The sequence below is a fragment of the Perna viridis genome, chromosome 1, assembly GCF_037379345.1.
Source record: "Perna viridis isolate PV_CMFRI_1.1 ecotype Kerala chromosome 1, ASM3737934v1, whole genome shotgun sequence".
Classification (NCBI taxonomy): domain Eukaryota; kingdom Metazoa; phylum Mollusca; class Bivalvia; order Mytilida; family Mytilidae; genus Perna; species Perna viridis.
In genome coordinates, this window is record NC_142445.1 from 10821020 (window position 1) to 10841574 (window position 20555).

Consider the following 20555-nt stretch of genomic DNA (forward strand, 5'->3'; position numbering starts at 1 on the left):
GGGTGGCCATTTGACCTGGAAATGGTTAGTGAGACCTTTGCCATGTAGGAGTAATTGCCCTTTTTCGAAGTTTTTTTACTATTTTTAATGTTATTTCTTTCAAAAATCTTCTCCTCTGACACTACTTGACCAATTGGAACTTTTTTTTAATATTTTTTATTTCTTTTTGAGTATAGTCAGGGTTTTACAAAGACTCATACGTCACTATCTGACTAAGGTGTAACAGAGTCTTAACAAGAGATCAAATTTAATATAAAAAAGACTATACAATATATTATATATTCTCACCATCACTTTCACACACTCTCACTTACGTCTCATTCAGTTCAAGAACTTTGTAAATAATCCACTGCACTTTACACATTTAAATTCAACTAAATGAATAAACTATTATAATATGTTCATTTGGCTTGTTCATATATAAATTTAACGGGAAAAGATTAAGGTAAAAAAAATAATAACTTAGGTTATAATAGGGAAAATGATATTAATAGGGGCCCACAATCGTTTGACTTCATCTTCCTTGAAATTTTTCTGGCTTATATATAATTCAATATCATATAAGCTTCTAATTTTATGTTTTAATCCTAATAAGTTTGGAAGTCTCTCTTCAAGTTTGCATTTAAATATATTCTTTGTAACAGTCAATGGAAGATTCAATAAAAGTCCTTCTTGGATATTGCCCAAAAGGAAAGCATTTTTTTCAAAACTCTTTTTCTTTGATGTCTTGGAAAGAAAGAAAATTGTTTTTTGATGCATTCATAATGTTACAAATGTATTTAATATTAGCCTTCTCCAATCTCATGTAGTAAGGTATATCTTCTACTGATACATACATGTAGTACGGTATATCTTCTACTGATACATACATGCAGTAAGGTATATCTTCTACTGATACATACATGTAGTAAGGTATATCTTCTACTGATACATACATGTAGTAAGGTATATCTTCTACTGATACATACATGTAGTAAGGCATATCCTCTACTGATACATACATGTAGTAAGGTATATCTTCTACTGATACATACATGTAGTAAGGTATATCTTCTACTGATACATACATGTAATAAGGTATATCCTCTACTGATCCGTATTTCAAAATAGATTTAAGAATTGGTTTGGAAATACTTAAAGTACAAATCACATCTCTCCAAAAAGGGTTTTTGATATAATCTTTAACTTCAAGAAGTTTCTCTTTATTAAGAGAAAAAACTTATAAACCACCAATAAATGATAAATTGGAACCAAACTTGGTATAAATGTTCCTTGGAGTATCCTACATAGAACTGAGGTGGATATTGTTGATCTGTCGAAAAACAAGGCCGCCATTACTAAAACTATTAATAGAACATAGAGGTCAGACAGTAGTTTTTTTGCATTTATCTCCAAAACCTTTAGCTTTAGCCAAGTTCCTTTTATTTCAGAAATGATTTTAATTATCAGTCCTACAAAAGTCTTCATGGATCAAAGTTGTCAGATGACTCCTTGTATGAGTTATTGCCCTCGAAAGGTGGAAAATGATGTTTTTGACAGTTTTCAGCCAATGTCTTGAAAAATATGATAGATAGAATGAAACTCTCAACTGCTGAAATGACCCTTATGGTACAACCTACAAAAGTTTGCAGGGATCAAACTTGTTGGACCACTCCTTGTTAGAGTTATTGCCCTTGAAAGGCAAACCATTATGTTTTTAGCAGTTTTCAGCCAATATCTTGAAAACTATAATAGATAGAATGAAACTTTCAATTGATGAAATGATCCTCATGATAAGTCCTACCAAAGTGTTTATTGAGTATATGGTGGGATATACTGTATATCTGTAGACATATGTTTGAGTTATAGATCCAGAAATGGATTTTACATTTCCAACTTAGAAACTCTTCTTTTCTGAAACTACAGGATGGATTTAAACCAAACATGGCATGAATGGTTGATGGGATATCCTTAACAATCTGTGTGTAGAGGTTTTTTATTTGTTGAAAAACATCTGTTGATCGATGTTGGAGTTATTGCCATTGAAGAGTTAAATAAAAGTGACCATGAGAGTTTTATTTTATAATATGAAAACCAGATAGATAACTAAGATGCTCCATATTGATTAAATGATTTTTGTGACAATAGTAATGTACAGTAGGATCAAAAGTCCAGCTTTAGAAAGCTACAAAGACTATTATTTAGCAGGTGGGCGATTCAGGCTTTCAAGAGCCTAAAGTTTGATTTTCTATCTGAATGCCTTAAATCACTTTTTGGGTTTTACTTTGGTTCTTGAGGGGGGTGAGAAGGGGTATCACCAACTGAGCTTTGCTCACTTTTTTTCTGGTAATACAATATTAATTGATGTATTAAACTCTTATATGGCATTTTACAAAGTTAACAGTTTCAAAGACTCCCTTGAGTAGTGGAAATGTCAAATGAAAGGGTCAGTTGTTTTTAAGATTCTTGGAGCCTTTAGTTTATTGTTTTTTTATTTACTCACCCAAAACATTGTGGAAAAAAACCTTTGTTTTTCTAACTGTTTACACATTTTGTAATCACAATCCCTCCTTAACTGCTTGATGGATTGGCATCATAAATAAATTTCCATGAAGGAAGATAGAAATTGTCAGACTCAAATATTTGTTTATTCACATCTTTTAGGGACAACTCTTTCCCTTAACTCTTGATTAATTTTGATGGAAAATTGCAAGAAAGGTTTTATTTCAACTGTAGAAGTGTTGATGATTTTGAAAGTAGGTAGAAAGACAAAATGATTACAGTCCTAAACTTGCAAAGGGAGATAATCCAAATTACAGGTTTTTTAATGTTGGAACCTCATAATCGCTACTTCTGAACTGCTCAATTGGTTTTGATGAAGTTGTAAAGACAGGTTTTTTTTATGGGAATTTTGACTCATGGCACCATAAAAAACTATCCCTGGTCATGGCTTTGCAATGTTAAGATACAAAGTTCCTTTTTATACAACACCTCTTCCCAACAGATACCTATAAGAAAAATTGCCTCAGTAGTCCTTAAGTGCAGGAGAGCATTTAGTCTCCCAGACTTTTTTCTATTGTTTTTTTTTTTTTTTTTCAATATTGTGATAGATTTTTGCTTATGTTTTATGAGTAGTTAACCACTTCAATGCTAGGCTTCCTTTTGTTATACCCCTACTCATTAGAGTGGGATGAGCTATGTTGCAATCACCTTGTCTGTGTGTCAGACTGCTGGTCCATCTGTTTCATATTTCATGAAAGATTTCTTAGCTTCTGATGGAGGGAATGCCAAGATATTTGGTCTTTTGTTTTTGCATAATGACTTGTACTGTGTCTCTCCTTTTCAGATTTCTTGCTTGTCTACTTCCTTTTTACCAATCAACCCCATGTGGTTGTATCATGCTGCACTCTGTGAAACTTTTTATTTCTAGTTTGTTACTGTTAATGCAATTCTACATGCTTTAATATACAGGGATGTTTGACAAATGATTGTATAAAATGTTTTATTTTTCTTCTTCAAGGAGATAACAAAAGGCTAAGTCAAGTGTTGAAAAGGTATGAAAATGAGGAAACCACAAAAGTTGCCAATCTTTGTGAGGATGTTGAGATTAAGATGTCTTATGAAGAAAGAAAGTGTACAATATATAATCCAAGAACAGAAAAAACCATGGAACTCCACAATTATTACCCAAGGGTAGTTGCATTTGAGCTTGATATTAACACAATGAATTCAATTAAAGACCTCATATTCTATTGTCAAGGTGACTCCTTCACTCAGTTGTTTGAAGATAGAGGTACAACATTGCTGAAAGAAAAGAGGAAAGGTCTGACTACTGATGAAATAGTTCTTGAAGTTTGGGAGCCTGCTAAACAGTATTGGATGACTCAGTGTGAAAGGCTGAAAGAAGGAGATATTACCTTTTCTGAGTTCCGAACGATTTTTAAAACTGACGACCTAAAAGAACTAAGCGAAGAGCTTCACAGAATTTTGGATAAAAGTGGTAACTGTGAATGGATTGATTTAAGAATTGAGCAATTTCAACAGTACTCATCAGTTACAGATTCTGTCAAGGGGGCATCTGTGATCATGAAAATAAAGGAGGTTTATGGCGTCACAGGAGATTTTACCCAGATACAAGATATACTGGACTTGGTATGTAACTAATTTTTTTAGATTTTCTTTGTGTTGCCTTTTTAAATTTTTGCTTAATAAGAAAACCATAAAATTATAAACAGCTTTATATGATTTTAAAACAGAATTAAATGCACATGTTTATCAATAGAGGTTTTACAAGGGTCCTATAATGTATTGGAAAATTATTATTTCATGAGTATAACCATAGGGCTCTGCCACAGACGACTAAATTGCCGACCCTACCCACCTCTCCCTATTTCCTGTGGCAATCAAAATTTGTAGACCCCATTATCCTTGTGTCCCATCCCATTTTTCATTTCATTATCATTTCATGTTCATTTTATCATCTACTTCATGTTCATTAAACCCCAACAAAAAAACAAGTATTTCTGTCGTGCCTTTATACCTTTTTTGTAACAGATTTCTCAACTCCTACTGGAGGAGTAATCAAGGGAACAAAGGTTATAGCGGTAATCAAAAGAATGTAATCCAGGGACAAAGACCAGACATGGAAAACAGAGATACACAACAAAGAACATAAAGTAACTAAAATGGGTACATACAAAGTAACAAAAGCAAATGAGCAACTCGGCCTCCACTAAAAACAAGAAGCATGGATCAGGTGCACCGGTAGGGTAAGCGTCCTCTGTTTTTCTAGAAACACCCGACGAGTTGCTCATAAAAAGTCAAGTCCACGGTAGACAAACGAGGAAAGGAAAACCATGACCCGTTGAATAAATCAGTTTTCATGGTGCAGATGGATACACCCTGTTCCAGAAGCCTATTTGTTAAGAGTTCTAGTAGTTTCGGCAAGCTCTGGCATAACCTATGAGTTGTGATATGAACACTCCATACGCAGGAGCTGAAGGGATGTTGTCACAGATGAAAGGAAAGTTGACAATTCTGAATGAAAAGTCATCACGTTTGTTGTAAAGTTTGGTCAATAGTTTTCCTTTACCATCGATTTCTAAGTGTAGGTCAAGATATGAGGCTGACTTCACAGTGTCTGTAGTATCCTTTATCTCAAGTTCTTTTGGGTAGATGCGATGGAGTGAATGCTTAGATATTTGATATATTGAATGCTCATGATGATTTGTACCATGTCTATCATTTTCATCTACTTCCTGTTTACCAATTTACTTTGGAGTTTTGGGTGCTGCATAATGGAAATTTTCATAACAGATTTTTCAGCTTCTATTGTACAGAATGCTTGGATATTTGGTATTTTGTTTTTGCATGGTGATTTGTTCCCTTGCTTGTACTGTGCCTCAATTTCCAGCTTTGACTGAAATGGCTGATTGGGGGTATTCTTATCACAACATAGTGTGCAACATCTTGTTTTATTTTGGTTTAAGTATTTTAAGGAAGAAAATAATAAAGTTATACAAAACTAGATTTTTATTCATTTATTCTATTTTCAGAATGGAAGTGAAGACACTCCTATGAAGCAAATGGATCATGCTCTTTTAAACACCTGTAAAATTCTCAATAGAGTGGACAGCCTAAAAGCTACTTCCCTGAAAGCTTTTGCAGAATGTAAAAAACTTGTTCTGTGGCTGAGAGAATCAATGCGCAGTAAGAAAATTTGTATCTCCATTCAACAGTAATGTTTTATTATTCCATGAGATTATTTTTGAGCCATAATTAAGAATTATTTTTGTGCCCAACAAAGAAAATTAGGGAATGATATAGGAATTATCCTGCCTGTCTGTTCATTCTATTTTCTACATATTTTTGACAGGTAAGTCCAATACCTCCTTTGATTTTGATGAAATATTTAGGGGATAAAGCATTATATGTAGATGAGCATTGAGGAAGATTTTATTCTTATGCCTGAATAGAAATATAAGGATTTTACATGATTCATATTCTCTTAAGGAGGTAGAAATAAGGTAAGGGACACAACTCTTACAAATCATTGGAACATTTGTATTGACCTTTTTATATCAATCTTGTGTAAGCATCAAAGTAACATGGTCTGATTTCATGCTGATTAAAAGGAAAGCTTAAAAGGCTTTATTGAAATTGAATATGATACAAAGATATCACTGATTTCAAGAGAAATGTCCCTTACCCTAGGTCTACCTCCTTAAATTCTAGCTTGATAACTGAGACAGATATTGTTAGTAAGGGTAGACCCATATCCAGCGTAGTGGACTTGTACTATTCTATTCTTTGTAAGAAATACTTTGTTTTACATTATAATAAAAATCAAAGTCAGAGATCTTTAAAACATCTGGGAAAAGTTAGAATAAAGTTATTTGTTTTGATTATAGTCAACAATTTAAATCTGTTCCAGGCATCAAAGAACTGCAAGTTTTTGTTGACTTGGCTAGCATATCAGCTGGTGAGGGTGATTGGAATGAGGGCAAAGTTCAGAGTTTACACCTTGCCACAACAGGATATGGTCCATTGATATTTGATTTTGATCAGAACTGTGATGCTGAATATTTCCTGCAACGCTGTGAAAAAGTTTGGCAAGTGTTGGAATCTTCTCCAAAACTTCCAGATAAATTGGTATGGTTGCAAGGTTTTAAATTTTACAAATGAATATTGTTAATGAAAACATTACCAACAAATTCTGCCCATTTTTGAAAAGTTGAATGCCTTTTAAACTTTTCAATTAGTTTTGATAAAGCTTTATATAATTGATATGCAAGCATTGTAAATTAGATGTATTATTTTTAAAAAGTGGAGTAGTAAAAGTCATTCACACAGTATTTTTAATTGATGTGGATGTCTCAAAATTAAGTTCCACAAAACTTGCATGCAAAAACGAGTGCAAATTATCTATGTTATGAGTACAAAATATGCTTCTCTTTAAGTTGATATATATTCCTGTCATGTTAAAGTGGCATTAATTTTTTTTTTGAAAGCGAGCAACAAATGCTGTGTTAGAATGGCTTAAATCAGTGAAGAAGTCTCATGGATCAGTTGCAGTCAACAGTTTGGATCAAGCCAAGGCTATTAATGCAACAGGAAGATATGAAATAGGAAATAATGGAATATGTGGTCGATCAAAGAAACTAGTAAGCTTACATAGTATAAAATGTGGATCTTATTATTATGTCACAGATAGCCTTTAGATGAAGGTGTATTGAATTATGCAAATGATAATAATGTTGTTTTTACAGATTTACAACAAAAATACTTACCTCAATTGTTCAGGTTCAACCTCTGTGACTATATCAAACTGCACCCTGCATAGCATTTTGTGATATGATGACATCTGAAAAATTGCATGAATCTGATCTTTTACAGCAGCTGACTGATGTCCTCACATTGAATTTCACTGTGGAAAGAGATGATGATTTAGAAGAGCTTCCATCAGAGGGAGCAACAAAGGTGACTAGAGAAATTAAAAAGACATTCAGATATCAACAACTTCAGGAACTGCAGTCTAAACTTATGTTAGTAGCTGGAAAAGCTGAAAAGGGCAAAGAAGATGTAGAAAGGTTTACTTTGGTAATTAATATTGTCATTTAATGGAGTCTGTTTAAATTCATTCATGAAGGCTATAAAAATAGATGTAGGAATCTCAGATGTACTGTCACAAGTAACTGTGTTTTTGCAACCTTGCATATGACCCTGAACAATGTTCTAGAATTTAAAAAAAATATATTTAAAAAGTGATCATAAATTATTTAGTAACTATGTCCAAGTTAATTATGTGCTGTTTTGAAGTATATTATATTTCAAACAAGACAGCAAATAATTTTTAGCCAGTCAGCCAGTTAATCCAAGAGAATTCCTTGTATCATGTTTAAATAGTTGTAACAATTATTTTTTAAAATACTTCGAGAAATAAATTCTGTCTATGACCTACATTGACATTGCATTTACTTGTTTAAAAAAAGTATCATATTTCCAGATTCTCTCAGCTGTTGTTGGCTTAGGAAATGCATTTATAAAGCTGGTTTCTGATGGCTGTGTCTTGTTCTCAAACTGGCATGCAACCTTCCTGTGTGATCAAGAAAGACCCGTTAGTGTTTTCATTAACTTTGGTCATGGGAATGAAGCTGTGACATTGAAAGGTAGAACTGACAACATTGACAATGATGTTTCCTCCATCATATTAAAGTTAGCAGATTTTTTAGAAGATTGTCACAAGAAATGGCTAAACCATATCAGTGAAAAGCGAGAGAAATTTCACATGTTGAATTATTTTACTATAGATCAAATTGTTTTTCTTCAACAAGAACTTGTCAAAGTTGGCCATTGGCAGCCTGATAACAACCCATCTGTCCTTGTCTACCCAATACTGTCATCTGTGAAGCAGAATTGTTCTCAATCAGATCTCATCGAAGCTTTGTCACAGGCTCAATATGATATTGTTCATTTGACTAGAACTGAAGAGGAAGAAGAGCCTGGTGAACCTCTGTTGGAGGAGGAAATGAATGAAGAACAACAGACTTTGCTTAAACAGATCATGGATAATGATTATTCTGAAGAACTAGCTAGAGTGGCTCTGAAACACTGTGGTGATGATTTGGAAGAAGGTACTTAATTTTGTTCTTTTTTTTTTCTTACTTTATCTAGTATCAAAATGTATTTTTTGTTTGCTACACGTCTTCTATTGTTTCAATTGTATTTTTTATTGTGCACACACTCTCTTTTTTTGTCTTTCTTTATAAACCAGTATTCTAATTTCTGTTTGTAGTATTAGTATGGTGTGATGAACATGAGTTTGACTACAATGATATCCCTGTAGCTCAAGAGCCTGGACAAGCAGAGGGAGAGTTAGGAACAGAACTTAGTGGATGGACTAAATTGGATCAGTCTATGTCATCTCTTACTGTAGAATTGATCCAACAACTTTCTATAGAATCCTCGTATGCATCATATTTTTTGTATTAACATGTAGGAATATAGCTTTATTTTTTTAAGTTTTGCAAGACCATTATGGAAATTGAAAAGACAAACTAAATTCTGTGTTGTATTTGACAAGAACTTCAAGGTATGTTTATTTGAAAAAGACAGATTGACTTTTACATGTCTTTTAATCAGTAAATTATGCCTGTTGATGCTTTGGCCTATTCTATAAAAATGTGTGTTCTTGGTGCAGAATGCCCATAATATTGATGGGTACCACCAACACATTAAAATTAAGACCCAATACATTTTTCTTATGAATAAAATTCTAATTTTACCCCAGCAACACATTAATAAATCAATTGTTTTTCTTTTTTAAGTGAGGGGAATGCTTTTGACAAGTTACACTTAGCACTGACAGAACTGTGGGAAAGGTTCCTCAGCTCTATATCTTCTAGTGTGTCAGATTATTTAAGTATTGAACACCTTGGGATGATCTTGAAGCAGCTGAGAGATCAAGGTAAATATAATCTGTTTTCTTCTTGATAATTCTGATGTTATCAAATATGGCCTGACAAAAAGTGAGTGTTATATGTTCTATTTTTTCTGATAATTTTTGGCAATATATAAAGAAAATGTGCTGATTTTCTAATAATGAATTACATATAACAGGAATAAATGTCATTATTTCAGACATGATTTTTTCCCGCTTTTTAGTTGAATACAGCTATTTCAAATCTGGATTTTACTGTTATGATTCTTTTTCACTGTATATTTACTTCTAATTTTGCCAATTTCAGCTGTGTTTGTTGACCTTGTAAAATCATCCCTGTTGTTTTATTTGCCGTTCTTTTGACACATATTTGTGCCAGAATAAAGCTGAAATATTGCTGCTCGGCCTTAAACCCCAACAATCAATCAATCGTTTTGACACATATATATTGTCGCACTTCTGTTTCACAAGCTTTGACAAAATACCATTTATTTCATATGCCTTATGTGCTTTATGTGTTATGTGTTTGTTTAAGAGGTAGAAAAAAAATTAAGTTATCTTCTGGTGTTAGTTACATCTTGCTTTCAGTGACTTATTTGTCTATACTCTGATCAAAATACTTTTTAAATGTGTTTAGCAATAATATTTAAATGATAATGTGTATGAAGTTCAAAAAAAAGAAAAACAAACAAACAAACAAACAAAAAATAATTAGAGTTGTCCCTGTAGTTTGTCTTATTGTATTTATATTTTATAGAAAGTATAGCTGTTGAGAGGAGTTTTTCTCTACCATTGAAGGAAGGCGAACCAAACTTGATCGTCTGTCATCAAAGTAAGATAATTATTGATTTTATTTTCTGAATGAATCGGTGCGGTTGATATTTTAATATACATCAAAGTAAGATAATTATTAATAATTCTGTCATCAAAGTAAGATAATTATTGATTTTATTTTCTGAATGAATCAGTGCTGTTGATATTTTAATATACAATTCTCATTTTTAACATAGTACATAATATATATTGTCTATATGTAGGGGTGTGGTCATCCTGCCCTTTTTGTTGGGTTGTATAAGATATATATAACTGAAAGTACTGTAAAACTGATTTTGTTTGTGGAGTACCCATTTTCGTGGTTCTTGTGGGTAGGCCAAACAACGGAATTTTGTTCCAAATGAAAAAGAGATTTCTTTTGATGTGTATACTGAAAACCTCAAAACCACAAATTCAAGAGTCCACAGACTGTGTTTCTTACCTAATCCACGAAAATTGGTGTCCACGTAATAAAAGTACTTTTAGAGTAATTACGATAATCACTGGAATGCTAATTCTTTTTGTATGAATTAAATGCATCATGTGAATGCTCTAGAATGAACATACAGTATTTTCAATAATTATGTGATATTGGTAGTCAAATAAATCCTAAAGAAGATGACTCCCTGTCCATATAATAGTCAATGTAAAATTTCGGAAAGTAGGTGTCCGAAAAAAAGTTGTCAGACGATTCCTTTTAAGAGTTATTGCTGCCCTTGAAAGGGAAAAATGACATTTCAGCTAATATCTTGAAAAATATGATAAATAGAAATTCTTCTTAAATTTACTGCCCTTGAAAGACGAAATTGAACCAGGTGAACCTCTTGTTTACTGTAAAAATGAGTACAAATGTATATTATTGTGATAGAAGTTGAACTGGTTTCTTTCAGATGATGTATTGAATACTGTCCTGTCAATCTATGACAGCACCACTGAAGGGACCTTACCTAAAGCTGATGAAGTTCTTCTCTGTACTTCAGACACTACTGTTGATATGGTACACATTGGAAAGGATGTTTAACACATTCAGACTTATACAAGAATCATCTTGTCTGTCTGTTTCTTTTTTCTGTCCACATTTATTGTAAATTCTTCCTAAACCTTTCTGCAAATTCCTAACTAATCATATATAGATGTTGCTTTAAGGGTTATAATTATTTTCAGAGGGAAGTAAGCTACCTGAAGGGTATTACATATTAAGAACTCATAAGCACAACTCTTCCTTAACCACGCTAACAACTTTGATGAAATCTTATGGGCATCGTATGTAAATGTGCATCATGGTTATTATTGCAGGGCTACAAATGGAGGTATTCAACTTAATGGTTTTATATATTATTAAAGCCTTGTAAGCACAAATTTCGCTAAACCACCAAATGGATTTTGATATATTTTATTGATAGTTTGGGCATTATAAATGATATTTGTTGTAAGAGGATTCTAAAATGTGAAAATTTCAACTTATTTGTTTTTACATTTAACATTTAAAGCCATTTGAAGAAGAGATATTCTCTTTGTGAGCTTGCAGACATTATTGCTAATTATAAGTTAGTTTACATATCCATGGACTTCCCTGAAATTTCAGAAAATGAAATAAAATTTAAGTATTGAACAAATATATGTGAAAGATTTCTAGATAAAAAAAAACCTAGTATAATAGAATCAGAATTAAGTATTAGTCTTTGTAAGAATCATGCAAATTCTGTAATATGTGATACACCCGTTTTATTTTTGTTATTTTTTCTTTATAGTTTCTTTATAGGTAATTATGATGAAATATATAATTATTCCTTCTAATCTGTCTGCTCTTAGGAGGTAATCCACATTTAAAATCCACCAGTTTCAATTGTATTGTAGTGTCATTTACAGAGTTATCTTCCTTGATTTTGAATTCTACAGTACATTCTATATATTTTTATCTCCTAAGAATAAGAGTTATATGAAAAAACACATGTTAATTTCTGTTTATTATAATATTTTAAACAAAATATCAAAAATTTCCAACCATGAATCACATTTTGCATGATTCTTATTTGGAGTACTAGTTAATTATTACACCACCCACAAAGTTTGAGAGTATACTGGAATCACTGCCTGCCAGTCTATATCTCATGTAAATGCAACCCTGAAATAGCTTATTTGATTTTGACTAAACTAAAAGGAGTTGAAATATTACATGTAGATGTAAGTGAAGCGTGATAGCTTTAGTTTAATGACTTTTAGGAGATACGTTTTATACTAAAACCATTCAAAGAATACCAGTTATATTAATTAAAGCAAAATAATTTCTTGCAAAAATATTAAAGTTAGTTTACATGTGTCAATTTTACAAGTTTTTAAGTGTAAAATTGATTGTAAATAATGACATCACAGTAGAAAACAGCATAGTGACATCATAACCTACAATTAGTTTTTGATTTACAACTTTTTGTGAAATTGATTGCTCTACCTTAGAAGTATTTAAAACCTTATTGGTTAGAGAATTATTTTATTTATATGACATTATTGGTTATTTTAGATTGAAATATTTTGGAGGAGATCTTTGTTTATTGATGGCGAGAGAATCTACTGTCTTGTTAATGTTGACCTCCTTGACTATGATGTTTCTGACAAAGCAGAGAGGGTACTGGAGAGCTTGATGACTGATTCAAGAGTGAAAAGTAAATAGTGTAGCTTATTGATGTTGATAGTCACTACTTCTTTGCCAAGTAAACAGTATGAAAAAGATAGTGTTGCAAATAGTTGGCTTAGGGTCAGAATGTGTCCGAATGAAGAACATTCTTACCAGATATTTCTGTGATCTGGCACAATCATGTTCATGATCAAACATTATCGTCCTGAAATGCATAAAATATCTGCAATATTAAAGATGTGATACTTCAATACTTTGATCAATCCATTAAATAGTCAACAGTTCTATTCTCAAGTCAGTGTTGCCTTCCTTGTCACTGGGTATTCTTTAAAAAAACCCACCAAATATCAGTAAAAAGCTTCCTTTTTTAAGTGAGAAAAGTATTAAAATTCCTTGACAAGAACTCTTAAAAATTTCTCATCAATTTTTGATGAGTAATAAGCATTTAGTAGCAATAACGGCTTGGAAAAGTCCTGTGTGGGTCTGGGTGTCAAAGGAATAGACCCACAGCAGCACTAAGCTTGTCATAAAAGATGACAAATTACTGCTCAGAACTCTGGCAGGGGGCTAAGGTACTCTGCCTACAGAGCAACTAGGTTGTGTAACCCAGTTGGTGGAATTGGATACCCTTGGCTTGTCACATGCTGGGGTCTTCAGGCTATCATACTGGGGCAATGTGTTGGGAAAGATACCACGTTTCTTGCACGTTAAATGAACTTGCTGTGGTATTTGATAGGAGTGGGAACCTTTGCACTCTGTCACTGGAGGTTAAATTGTCCGACCTACCCCCTCTCTCTATTTCCAGTGGCAATTCAATATTTGTCGACCCTATTAGCTTAGTGTCCCATCCCATTTTTAATTTCATCATCATTTCATGTTTATTTTATCATCCATTTCATGTTCATCACCCAGATATAGCTGAAATACTGTTGTTTGAGTGTTAAACACCAACAATCAATCATTCAGCCTGCAAAACTTTATCACCAATAAATGGAAATTGCCTTGGTTACTCATTTTGGGCTGATTTAACTTGGTTACAGATAGGAGGGGATAACTTGTTCAACCAAAGAGTCTTTTTATTTGTAGACAATTACAGACTAGTAGTAGTTTGCAGTTCAGAAAATGAGAACAAGTCCCTGATTGTTAGGGCTCTAAGCAAATATCAGAGACAATTGTTTGGTGTCAGTGCAAAAAAGGTGCAAAACTTCTTGTGCAGAAATCTGTTAGGAAACAGAGGTTTGCTTGAATCTGCCTGTGTAGTTGACTTTGAAAGGTAAGTATTGTTTTATTTATGTTACCTGAAAATTTTTATTCCTTACATTTGTGGGACTAAGGCCCTTTTTAAATTCTGAATATTCCCGAAATTTACTCCTGTAGTAGAATGTCCATGAATCATGAGAATCAACTAATAAGAACTTAATGAAACTTTGCAGTCAGTATGTAAGTGTTTCATGTGAGTTCTTTTGTAATTTATTGGAGCATAATCTGCTACCTAGTATGCTGTTCTACATAAAAACTCGGGCATGAGGGGATAAATAATCTTTAATTTACTAATTTATTTTTTCTTCAAAATAAAAAAAGCAATAACCCTCATGACTGAATAAATCAACATTGAATTTTCTGCATTTATTAAGATCAACTGTAAGAGTTGTAAAATCCTGGCGAGCAGGTGTGGGGAAAACTCTTTACAAAAGAAGAAAGGCTGAAGAATTAAGAAAAATCTATGAAGAAGATGAGAACAGTGTGTTGACCATTCCACTTCATGACAAGACTGTGAATATTGATGAGGTTATGAAAATTTTATTAGATGTAACCCTACCTCCAGGAGAAGAATTTCCTAGAATATTTCACATTGATTTATCTCATAAGGTATGCATATGTTCTGTCTTTAATACTATGATGATATCAGTTATGATATGTTTTGTGTACAAAATAAGACCATGGTCCTAGTAAATTATTGAATATGTGGAAATAGTTTGTTGGGTTCAAATTTTTGTAGTTCAGAACTCAAATTCAAATTTTCACAAAAAGTAAAGTTTCTATTCACTAACTTAGGGACACTCTTGAAATACTCCTGTACATGTAACTACTGTATTTTTGACAAACCAAGAACATTGGTACCTAGCTTGAAGAGAGGCACAGTATGTCAGAGTAAAAACAAATCACATTCATTTATTAAAATAGTACAAGTCCGCTAAGCTGGATTTGGGTCTACCCTTACCTACAATATCTGTCTTGGTTATCAAGCTAGAATTTAAAGAAAATACTTTCGGCTACCTTTGCTTTTTGGAAAATATTTGTTTTGCCGTAGGTCTACATCTGAGTTTAACTATTCTAAGGCTATAATTTTAGAATGTTTCATTGTCTATTTTAAGGTAGAGAAGGGTGTGGATCTACTCCTTTTTCAGCTGTTGATTTTGGGTTGTCTGACTGATAGCTCTGGATTGGTATGGAGAAAGTCCTCAACAGATTACTACATAATTGAATCCCTGCCATTACTGGTTAAGGATGTAGATGGACAGGTAATATAGTCATTAAACAATTTAAAACTGCTACTGGTAGTAATGACGTAAGCTTCCTTTTTCATGTAACTGTAAGCTGGTATAAACAAATCAGATATGATTATAAAGAAACGAACTGTTACACAATAAGTGATTTGTCCCTCTATGTCACTATGTTTATCAAAAGATGAAAGCTACTTAACATTTTGAATAGCCTTAAAATAATCCTTTTTTTAGCTCACCTGGCTAAAGGCTATTTGAGCTATGCAATCACTTGCATCCATCGTTGTCTGTCATTGTTAATAATTTTTCAAAACTCTTCTCCTCTGACACTATTTGACCATTTGGCACCAAACTTGGTATCAATGTTCCTTTAGGTATCCTGCATAGAACTGTTGTGGGGAATTTTGATCCATAAAATAAAACATGGCTGCCATTTCTAAAAATAGAACATAGGGGACAGATAGAAGTATTTCGCATGTATCTCCAAAACTCTGTTTTAGCCAAATTCTCACATAGTTAAAGTGTTAAGCATGAGCAGATCTATCTGTAATTAAATTTTTGTTTAAATCTGTGAAGCCATGTTGGAGTTATTGCCCCTTTTTGATATTTTTTTGCTATTCTTAATGCCATTTCTTTCAGAAACCTTCTCTGACACTACTGGACAAAATGGAACCAATTTTGGTTTAAATGTTCCTTGGAGTATCCCATAGAACTGTTATGGGGATTTTTGATCCATCAAAAAACATGATTTCTGTTTCTAAAATAAGAACATGGGGTTCAGAACTATTAAGTTCAGCCAAATTCTTTCAGTTGCTGAAATGATCATTATTATAAGGCCCACAACAGTCTCTAAAGTATCAAAGTTGTCAGACGACTTCATGTAAGAGTTATTGCCCTTGAAAGTTGAAAAATGGCAGTTTTTTTTACAGTTTTCAGCCAACGTCTTGAAATCTATGAAAGATAGAATGAAACTTGCAGTTTGCCAAAATGATTCTTATGATGAAGCCTACTAAAGTTTGTGTGGATCAAAGTTTTCAGGGACTCCAAGTTAAGAGTTGTTGCCCCTGAAAGGCAACAATTATGTTTTTAGCAGTGTTCAACCAATATCTTGAAAACTATAATAGGAAGTATAAAAATTTTCAATTGATAAAATGTTAAGTCCTACCAAAGTCTCCAATGAGTCAAAATTGTCAGACAGCTGTTTGTTAGAGTTATTGACCTTGAAAGGCAAAAATGAAACAGGTGAGCTATTCAGGACCCTTGGAGCCTCTTGTTTGAAATATGACACAAAACCGTGTAATAAGAATGACTTTAATTTCAGAGAGGTAATCTGAGGTGCCTTCACAATTGCTTAGAAATCCTCCCAATGGTAATGTGTAGATCACCTCATGAAAGTCTTGAAATTATGCAAAGTGCAAGAACTCCTCAAGATTATACATTACATGACAGATTGTTTGATGAAATAGAATTCAGGAGTTCAACATTCCAAAGACCCTACCAGTACCTATCAAGGCTTGACTCTGGTAGTAGGTTAGATAATGTAAACCCACGAACCCCGGAAGGAAACCCTGTTCTCTGCCTCATGACTCTTCTCAGGTAAACAATTTGTTTTTGTATGAAAATTGATTGCTATAAAAAGAAAACAAAATTCACTAATGATAATATCCTGCTGAAAAGCAAGAGTTCTTTTTGTACTTGCATTGATTGTAGTTAAGTAGTTCTAAGCAAGAGGAGACAAACGATTGAATATGAAGTACTTTATTGGTTTATATGAGAAGTCTACTTTTATTTTATTATTGTAGGCATTGTGGAATCAGAGATCCCTCCTGGTCTGAGCTTTACCATTTTGTCAGCTTTCTGGATGCACAGTTGCAAGATTTTGAAGTGTCATCTTTTTGCAGTAGTGTTGCTCTGCAGGACTTACCTGGCTTTCCAAAGTTTGTTTTAAGGTTCCTCATCCAGATGTCAAGGGTAATATTATTAGGCAGAATTTATCATGATTCTAATCCTACATTGCATTCCAAAATGATCTAGTTCGTCTTTTTCAATTTTTCAGAAATATTCCTGACCTTATTTTATACTTTTTGCAGTGAATTAAGTATGATACATGTTACTTGCTGCTCTCCTATTTTTGATATTCCCCAGTATTCTGACACATACAATAATACCATTTATATTTTAGGACTTTTCTACCAGATCTCTACAAATAAGTGAGGAATCTCCTGCTCAGTTGTTTCAGGTCCTTGGTGATGATACTGAACAAACAGAAAATGATATAATACAGCAATACCAAATGAAAAGGACATGGGAATCTAGGTAAATGTATCTGTACCCCCGGCAAACGAATTTTGGTGGGTATACAGGTTTCACCCTGTCTGTAAGTCCAAACTTTGCAAAATTTGGTCAGATATGTTTTCCACAACTCCTCCTTAAAGACTTGTGTTAGATTACCCTATGTATATAATGTCAGGAATTGGTCATATTTTGTTATTGTGCCTTTACAAAACAAAATAGTACTGATATCTGTTTCAAGTTGGATGTTGTAACAATCAGTACTAACAACAAGTTGTGCGTCAAAGTGCTTAGCCTATCCACCATAAAAATTGTTTCCAATATGAATCATATGTACACATTGGTCCTCAAATGTACAAGGTTCAACAGGCTGTAGGGATATAAAGCCAATGTCTCGTTTGTATCATAAATGTCAGTTTTGATTACTTTAATAATGACAACTGAAATTATAACAATTAGTATTCTACAGTATTGTACTGTCATTGATGTTCAGATCAAGAAAAATAGTGAAACCTGTTCTTTATTTTACTTCTTAATTGGTTTTATGGTAGTAAAGCATATGCATATTCATTTGATCAAAGTTTAATCTTTTTTTTTTTAAATTATTGAATTGGAGCTTCTTTGCTGTTTTTTAACCAATATCAGTTTTTTTAGCTCACCTGGCCAAAGGTCATGTAAGCTTTGCCATCACTTGGTGTCCATTGTCTTCATCGTTAACAATTATACAAAACTCTTCATCTCTGAAACTACTTGACTAATTAGAACCAAACTTAGTATGAATGTTCCTTTGGGTATCCTGCATAAAACATAACAGCCGTTACTAAAAATAGAACATAGGGGTCAGACAGTAGTTTTTTGCATATATCTCCTAAACCATTAGGTTTAGCTGAATTCTGAAAACTATATATTGAAAACTATGATAGATTAAAAGAAACTTTCAATTTTTGAAAAGATCTTGTGATAGTCTTACCAAAGACTTTTTTAGTCAAAATTGTTGGGCAACTTCTTGTTTAATTATTGCCTTTGGAAGGCAAAATTCAAGAAGGTGAGCGATTCAGGCTCCTGGGAGCCTCTTGTTTAGAGAAAAAATCTTGTTGTTCATATTGAACCTTTTTTTTTCAGCCCACACCCATATCTCTTCTTCAATCCTGACCACCACAGCATGACTTTTCTGGGTTTCTACATTGATAAAGCAACTGGAGATATGATTGATAAACAGTCGAAAAGAATTCTGGAAAAACATATTATGGATAAAACTTTATTTGATAGTCTTATCAGAAACAAAGTTAATCTAACAGAGGATTTTAATGCACTTCCAAGGTAAATAAAATTTGCTTTGAACTTATTATATCTCCCACAAACTAAGTTTTGGAGTATTTAGGAATTACCCTGTCTGTCTGTCACTCTCTTTGTTTGATGTCCATCATCTTTGATTTTCAGAAAATCTAAGTATAAAGAGGTAGAAGAATAATAATGTTATAAGGATGTAAATAACATTACTGAAGGTACAAACAAAGAGAAAACAATGCTTAAAACCCCAAAAGGACAAAATAAGAAAGAAAGTCAGACAACACAAAAAAATGTACACAGAAAAATTGCGTGAATCTCACTAAAAACCTACCAGGGTGAAATCAGGTGGTTTGGAATGGTGAGCAATTTCTGATTCTTTATAGACATTACCCAGGCTGCTTGTTGACGTTCAGTTCAGTGGATTAGGTACTAAGAAATCAGTTGATAAATTAGGCTGAAATATCTGTATTATGTTGCAGACACGAGAAGATTTTGAAATTATGTAATGTGATGGGTAATGACATGGTACATGATCCTGATGATACATATGAACTTACTACTGACAATGTGAAGAAAATTTTAGCTATTTATATGAGATTTAGGTATGAAGTTAGATATATACTATCAAAATTATGTTATGCTTATCAATCATTAAATCAGTCACCTTGAGTACAAGGATAAATCTACCAGTTTCAATGTACAGTACAACAAAAAAAGAAGAGATAAGAAGAAATAAACAAATATTCTTTATTTAGAATTTTAGAGACTTACATAATCTATGCTTTTAAGACTAAAAATTGTAATCCTTACAGAGGTTATTGTCTTTGAAAGCCCCTAAAAGTAATGATTTTTGTTTTGTTATGTTTTTGAATGTGATCCTTTTAGAATTAATATCTAATCCTAAAGATGCCTTGTTCAGCTGAATTTATATGATAACTTATTTTACCATAATGTAAATTGTGAGTATTATTTCCCAGTTTTTGCATTCTAAAAAAAAAGGAACCTGTTAAATTCTTCATGTGAATTGAGTTAAACGTTATCAAAGTCTACTTGACAGAATTATTTCCACTGTCACTTCAGGATTTCTGTTTTCCCAGGACAGCTTTTCAGGCTCTCTAAAGTTTTTCTACTGGTATTTTTTTTAGATGTGACATACCTGTCATCATCATGGGAGAAACTGGTTGTGGGAAGACCCGTCTTGTCAAGTTTATGTGCTCACTGCAGCAACCACCAGGAGTTAATGTTCAGAATATGATACTGATGAAAGTTGGTTGATTTCTTTATATGCCCATTTGCACAAGAAAAAAATATTTCTTAAACTTAGACTACATTACTAAATATGTTAAAATTAAAATTTCAGTTTGATGGATAAATATTTGTAAAAGTTATACTCCTTTCATTTTCATTTTAAAGCCAGTAAGGAAATGAGTTCTAAGATTTTTCTCCAAAAGTTCTTAGACAAAAATAAGCTTTATTATACCACACAAATAAAGTTTGGGGACATACATGCTTGTTTGTCTGTTATTCTGCCCACATTACATGTAAGCACAACTGCTCCAAAATGACTTGAGCAATTTTATTAAAATTTCTTATGAAGGTTTGGCAT

General features: G+C 32.7%; 1 protein-coding gene across 2 annotated transcripts in view; it reads left to right on the forward strand.

Annotated features, from left to right (window-relative positions):
* Positions 1 to 20555, forward strand: part of LOC148627220 (E3 ubiquitin-protein ligase rnf213-alpha-like) — a 140985-nt gene that overhangs the window by 50133 nt on the left and 70297 nt on the right. For both annotated transcript variants that reach the window (XM_088569816.1, XM_088569825.1), the window contains 20 exons: positions 3500 to 4131; positions 5535 to 5688; positions 6413 to 6630; positions 6990 to 7142; positions 7375 to 7578; positions 7985 to 8612; positions 8774 to 8945; positions 9306 to 9445; positions 10176 to 10250; positions 11122 to 11228; positions 12750 to 12891; positions 13950 to 14136; positions 14498 to 14732; positions 15239 to 15385; positions 16689 to 16963; positions 17170 to 17338; positions 17550 to 17683; positions 18782 to 18979; positions 19429 to 19551; positions 20095 to 20215. In XM_088569816.1, coding sequence (XP_088425942.1) covers positions 3500 to 4131; positions 5535 to 5688; positions 6413 to 6630; positions 6990 to 7142; positions 7375 to 7578; positions 7985 to 8612; positions 8774 to 8945; positions 9306 to 9445; positions 10176 to 10250; positions 11122 to 11228; positions 12750 to 12891; positions 13950 to 14136; positions 14498 to 14732; positions 15239 to 15385; positions 16689 to 16963; positions 17170 to 17338; positions 17550 to 17683; positions 18782 to 18979; positions 19429 to 19551; positions 20095 to 20215 — 4214 coding nt within the window. The remainder of the gene's footprint in view (positions 1 to 3499; positions 4132 to 5534; positions 5689 to 6412; positions 6631 to 6989; positions 7143 to 7374; positions 7579 to 7984; positions 8613 to 8773; positions 8946 to 9305; positions 9446 to 10175; positions 10251 to 11121; positions 11229 to 12749; positions 12892 to 13949; positions 14137 to 14497; positions 14733 to 15238; positions 15386 to 16688; positions 16964 to 17169; positions 17339 to 17549; positions 17684 to 18781; positions 18980 to 19428; positions 19552 to 20094; positions 20216 to 20555) is intronic.